The sequence below is a fragment of the Kryptolebias marmoratus genome, linkage group LG7 (genome assembly GCF_001649575.2).
Source record: "Kryptolebias marmoratus isolate JLee-2015 linkage group LG7, ASM164957v2, whole genome shotgun sequence".
NCBI classification, from domain to species: domain Eukaryota; kingdom Metazoa; phylum Chordata; class Actinopteri; order Cyprinodontiformes; family Rivulidae; genus Kryptolebias; species Kryptolebias marmoratus.
In genome coordinates this window covers 20921967-20928193 of record NC_051436.1, presented here as the reverse complement: position 1 = coordinate 20928193, position 6227 = coordinate 20921967, and the positions used below count along the sequence as shown (strand labels likewise).

General features: G+C 38.5%; 1 protein-coding gene across 1 annotated transcript in view; it reads right to left on the bottom strand.

The window, feature by feature from the left end:
* Positions 1 to 1775: 1775 nt before the first annotated feature.
* si:ch211-63p21.8 (kelch-like protein 33) overlaps positions 1776 to 6227 on the bottom strand; it is an 8915-nt gene continuing 4463 nt past the window's right edge. Inside the window, exons 2-4 of the mRNA XM_017432013.3 lie at positions 5005 to 5953; positions 4738 to 4908; positions 1776 to 3969 (exon numbers count right to left, since the gene is read on the bottom strand). Coding sequence (XP_017287502.1) covers positions 3450 to 3969; positions 4738 to 4908; positions 5005 to 5953 — 1640 coding nt within the window. The 3' untranslated portion in view covers positions 1776 to 3449. The remainder of the gene's footprint in view (positions 3970 to 4737; positions 4909 to 5004; positions 5954 to 6227) is intronic.

The window sequence follows — 6227 nt, the reverse complement described above, 5'->3', positions numbered from 1 at the left end:
GGGGGGGTGGGGTGGGGGTGGTGGTGGTCAGTTTTGTCTTAGGATCATTTATTTAAGCTATATAGCTGAGAATCACTGAACTGATGGGAGTCAGCAGAGTGAGTCTGAAGCATTACAGATAGCTCCCCCTTCTTTTACCATTTGCAGGATGAGGAGGGGTTAAGGGGGAACAGAAGGGTTAAAATAAACTGATCAAGAGGAGGTAACAAAGTATGAGGTAACAATAGACTTCCTGGCCCCCTGTATCCCGAGGCCCTATAAAGTTAAGATGAAAAGGCATTCTAAACTAAACTAAATCGCGGTCACATAAATGCTCTGTGTTTTTCCAAAGTTCACAAGGGGGTCACATGTAGTAAGAATCATTGAAACAGTATTTTTTTGCCATTATACTAGGCACAGGAGAGCCCTCCTGCCCTGACGGGACATCTTCAGCTGAACACACCTTTTATTCCTGGAGCAAGCGGAAGATTGTGTGTTTTTTTGGAATGTCAGTCATGGATGTTGAAAACGTATACATAATTGGGATTTTTAACAGGATTTCTGCTTTTTGGGCTTGGCGGTTTCCTGGCGTTTCGAGAAATTTGGAAGACACGGGCAGCTGTTTGGGCCAAGGTTGCCTGGTCCATGTAACGGAATGTGCCGAACAGAAAACACTCCGACTCAGCTTTGCAAACAAAGGTGAATGGACCTTAGAACTCGCTGGCCAAATGGAATCAACCTTGGAGAAGTTTCGGACTCGGCCCGGCAGAAGTGACCAGTTTAATTTGGCTGTTTGCCATTGAGATGTACCAGTAAGTCTTTTAAGGCTGACCTGAAATTACATCAGTCTGACCTAATAAAAAAAAAAATTGATATCTGAATCTGGCTCCTCTGTGTCGGCCTCGGAAGGCTGGCTATTTCAAAGTTCTCCTGGATGTTATGTAAACTTGACACTCTCTGCCTATCTGCCTATTTTATTTGGTTTAGTTTTTATCATGTCTGAACAACTAAGGTTTTTAAATCCTAGCTCAGTTTGTGCAAGATTTCATTATATCTTAGTTTGGTTTTCCTCAGTTTATCTTTAGTATGACTTGTTTTAGATAAGTTTTACTCTGTACTTTTATGTCTTTTTTAGATTCATGTTTTAGAATAACTTTAACTGTTGTGTGTGTTTTCATTACTTCATTTAGATTAGCTCTTATCATGTTGGCCTTTTATTAAAATGTTTTTAGCTCTTAGCTGGTCTTCGGTTCTCTTAGATAGCCTTCCCGTACCTTTAGTTTAGTTTAGTTTTAACTTTATCATGATTTCATTTAGATTATCTTAGCTCATATGTGTCTTATTTAGTGTCTCGTGTTTTAGATATGTTTAGTTTCGTGATTTCATTTAGATTATCCCAGATATTGTTGTGTGTGTTTTGACCCTGCATTTTTGTGTTCACGTTGTAAAACACTTTGTATCGCCTTATTGCTGAAAAAATACAAAATACATTTGACTTGATTGGACTTTGATTTGATGCATGGTTCTGCAGTAAGTGATCAGCAGCTCCAGGTGACTGGATCAGAGGACATAAGTTGATCTGAGTCAGGAACCACCAGAGTTTGAAGGTCAGCGAACCAGGTTGAGAGGGTTCAGTCCGGTCCAACAGGCAGGATGCAAGTGAAACTCAATGAAAATATTTTGATTCTCTCCCACTTTTATTATCTAGTTGTGTTTGAATTCAAATACCAACTTGTACTTGACAGCATTGCTAAACTTTCAAAATGTTTTTAGGGATGAATGAGTTACAGAAAGAGAAGATGGCAAAAAACAATTTAATAAAGAAAAACTCTGACGAGTGGGAAAAACACAAGGCAGACACTTAAACAAGAAAATTACAAACAAAAAAGGAGGCAAGAGGACACGATAAAACAAAAAGCAAGATAGATTCACATTCTACAGAGTTGAGAGATAAGATAAAAACAAATAAAACTATAATTTAATCTGACATCAGCTAAAATAGTATTAGATTAGGTCACACAGATACGCTTTCTTAAAGCATTCAAAGAAAATTTAAGATGAAACACAAATGTCAGACTAAAATCTCTAGTCAAAACGACATCATAGCTAAATCTATACAAAAGAGGGCTAATCTAAAGATGGTCTTTTCCCAGATCCATATAAATGACCCATGCACATCTTATGAAAAGAATTAAAACAGGTCTTCTCTGATGCTAGAAAGGAAGATTAATTGAAGAATATCACTATTGCATCCTTTTGAACTGAAACCAAAATAAGAACTAGTCCACAAAATTAAAAAATAAAACAGAGTAAATGCAAAGCAAACCCTTTTGAGCAACCATTCGGACTACAAGACCCTTGACTCCTTCTGGGTAAAAAGAGGATCCTTATCTGTGAATTGTTCCAGGTTCAAGAGTGTGAAAGGTATTGAAGAGGTTATTAGATGCAAATAGAATATAGGCACAAAGGGGGAGGTAAATAGTTGAGAGGTGAGCCTGCAGTGAAGTGAGAAAGGGGGTTTTGCTAAATGAGTTAGTGTTTTGTCAACATGGACCCTACTTAAGTTTGTCATGCAGAATTTGTCATTATTATTTTTCTGTAAATAACTTGAGATTTATTGAACTATAGTGATGTTTAGAAAACTGTGTTTGTAGCCCTAAAAAGTAATGCCACAGAAAGTGCTGGTACTATGCTACAGCAAAAAGCTATCGGACCTGCACTAAATAATTTGGAGATAAATTAAGCTTAGCTGCCATTGTGAATGATGACTTTTTGAGAGAAGCAGTAAAAATTATTGCTCCTATTTTATTCTTATTTTAGACCACAACTGGTAGCAAAGATATTGATTAAGTAACTATTTAATAATTTTAAAAATATATTAGCAGTGCTGTGAACTTTAATACTGATGGGCCAAAGAGGTCCTTTGTTCCTGTGTGGCTTTCGTCTCACTTGTTTTAATGAATGTAGTCTTTACAAAGTTGGAGCATAGTTCATTTATTTGTAGGTGTTTTGGTATCTGAAGCAATATTTGAACAGTGTGGTGGTCTGGTTTTATGTAGGTGGAAGTTTAAAACAAATTTCCTAAAAATGCTGACATTTGTGTGAAAGATCTCTTGGATTCCCACATAACTGCTAGCTATTGAACAAAAGCCTAATTGAACTTTGTGTCACTGTAGTTTTGGAGAAAACTTTACTGGAGCACCAGAACACAATATACTTTAGGAATTAGTACTCACCACCATGTAGCTATGCTCCGATGACTGTTGGATATCTTTTCTACCAGTTGTGGTCAAAAACTCGAGTGAAATATTAAATAAGAAACAAAATAAGAGTGCTAATATTACTGCTTCTCTCAAAACAGCAGCGCTCCCAATGGCAGCAGAGCTACACTTACCACCAAAGTTTTTAAGTTTAATTTTGTTGACACATGCGCATCATGACTGGAGATCTTGAGTATTAAGACATACCATTTAGTGTCTAAAGTGTTGAGGTAAACTGAGAAGACAAGCCTTGATGTCAGTTACAGCCCCTGGTAGTTTGCCCACGCTCTCCCACCGCTGTGTGGTGGGATCTAAACGATGAACCAGTCCAGACTCGCTGTAGTCCTCCTGGCAGTATCCCCCCAATACATACATCTTTTCCTCCAAGATGACTGAAGCAGCACCCACATGGGGCACTGGCAGTGACGCAAAACTAGTCCAGGAGTTTGTCACGGGATTATACACTTCACAGGCTAGTTGGTTGGTATAAAATGTCCTCATATTACACACCCCACCAGCAACATAAAGACACCCTTTCAGGGCTTCCATGCAGTGTTGAGCCCTGTCATGGGTCATATCTGCCAAGTAGATGGTTTCTCTCTCTGGGTGGTACAGGAACATGGAAACCAGACATACAAATTTACAGTTGAAACCTCCAGAAATAAAAATCTGTTCATTTATGGCAGTGACGGCATATCCACTGAGAGCCTGGTCCAGAGGTCTGACAAAGCTGTGAAAAATGACATCTGTTATGGAAGAAAATATCATTCGATTTGACAGAATAAACAGTTAAAAATCTAGCATTTTACAATCTGTCGTCTTATCATAACATTTTGAAATAAGAGACAAGTATTGTACACATTATCTACTGGAACCATTTTAAACTAAAAATGTATGATTTAGTGGCATTTTGACTAAAATTCATACTGTACATTTAAAAACTATTTTTTCTATTTTGTTTCTATGAATAACATTTATTCATATCCAATTGAAACAAGTGGAAAATTAATAATAAAGAAAACTATTTTATTTTTAGGTAATCATTCAATACTTTTTTGGGGGAAAATGTTGCTTTTCAAACCAAAAATGCTTAAAGAGAATAAGTGACATCTGCTACAAATAGAATTTCATTTGCACAGAGTAAATAGATAGTCAAAGTTATTGCATTATTTATCCAACCACCTCAAAAAAAAATTAAGGACCAAAATGATGTCTATGTTCTTAGTACATCTTGCATACCCTACGCCACTGCAAAAAATTGCTCAAGGGGTAGTTAAAAAAAGCACAGCAAAAAACCCAAAGTGCTGATTCAAAATAACTGCAGACTGATCAAACAATCAACCAATAATCAGCCAATTAAGGAATATACTAAAAAACATGCCTAATCTACAGAGGCCCCATCTGTTAAGACTGAAGACCTGAAAGATTTGCTTCCTTCAGGTCTTCAGTCAGGTTTATACTGTGCAAACTTATTATGTGCAAGTGACAATAATACTACCTCCAAGAGTCGATGTCTGGTTTATACATCTCAACAGTGTCTGTGTTGATGTTGATCTCTTTGTCTCCACCAATGGCATAAAGCTGGTCCTGGTGTACCACCAAGGAGAAGTTACTTTTTGACTCATTCATGTCAGCCAGCCTCTTCCAGCTGTCCATTACAGGATCATAGCTGCAATGTGTGGAGTGACAATAAGGACAGAGATAGTGAGAACACAGTTTAGTGATCTGAAAAAACAATAAATTATAGACTAACATATTTCTTTACCTGTAAGCTGACTTCATCATGTTATCTTTGGCATAAAAGTAACATCCTCCAACTGCATACAACCTTCCATTCATTACAGCCACTCCATGTCTGAACTTTGGTTTATCTGGAATCTCACCAAGTTGCCTCCACTCGATCTCTTTCACTAATCCAGTGCCATTGCGTAAAGAGTTGACAAACCAAATTATCTTGCTTGGTATGCGATGACCCACATCTGGGTTTAGCTGGTCTCCCCCGACCACAGCTAGAACATCTTTAGGTCGCCGGACTCGACAGTAATCCTTGGATTTTGGAAGGCTGAAACCAAATTCCTTGAGTGCTGAACCATAGAGTTCTACTTCTTTGTCTGCAAAGCACTCCATACGCAGGTTAATGGCTCTGACTTCTCTGAACTCCCGAAAAGTCATGAGTGGGAAGCGAACTCCAGTCATTAGTAAACTAGCCTGGGACAGTCTCTCTTTGGGATCAGCCTCAATCCATGAGATTACAGCTCGAAATACAGTCAACTCTGAAGGCACACACAGATCATCACAGCAAAGGAAGCCTAGAAGCTTCTCTGCTGATAGGTCCTGAAACTTTGCTGTGGCCGACACTTCCCTAAAGTTCCTCAGTACAAAGTCATTGGCTTCCTCAAGGAGTTCTGACATCCCATAAGCTTCAGCAAAAGATGCCACATCCAGGCAGGAGTTTGTCTGTATTTCGTCTTGCATAAAGCTGAGGCAAATCAAGAGTGCTGGCTGGAACTGAAGCTGGAGAGCAGTGCAGGTTATCTCAAACACAGAGTCCCAGCTGAGAAGAAGGGTACCACTGTAGGAGCAACTGATTAGAGCCTCTAAATCAGGAGCTGAAAGGAAGGGGAGGGCAATCCAGGTCTGATGGGATTCTCTCATTCCACAGGTAAACATTCCACGGAAGTAGTCACTGCATGCTGCAAGGATAACTCTATGAACTGGAGACAATAAAAAAATCCATATCAAATATCTATAAACATTGGTGCAGCTAAGTAAGTTTTAAATGTGGAGTTACGAAATTGTGTGGCGAAAAATACATCATGACTGGACTCAAAAAAAGTTAAAAAACAAAAACAACTGGACTTCTATTCTGTAGCTGAAGACATTTCGCTTCTCATCCGAGGAGCTTTCTCAATTCAGAAATAGAGAGTGTGGAGTTGAGCTTTTAAAGCTGAGATGTGATGTAAGCTGGATTGCTTGCAAATTGTTCTC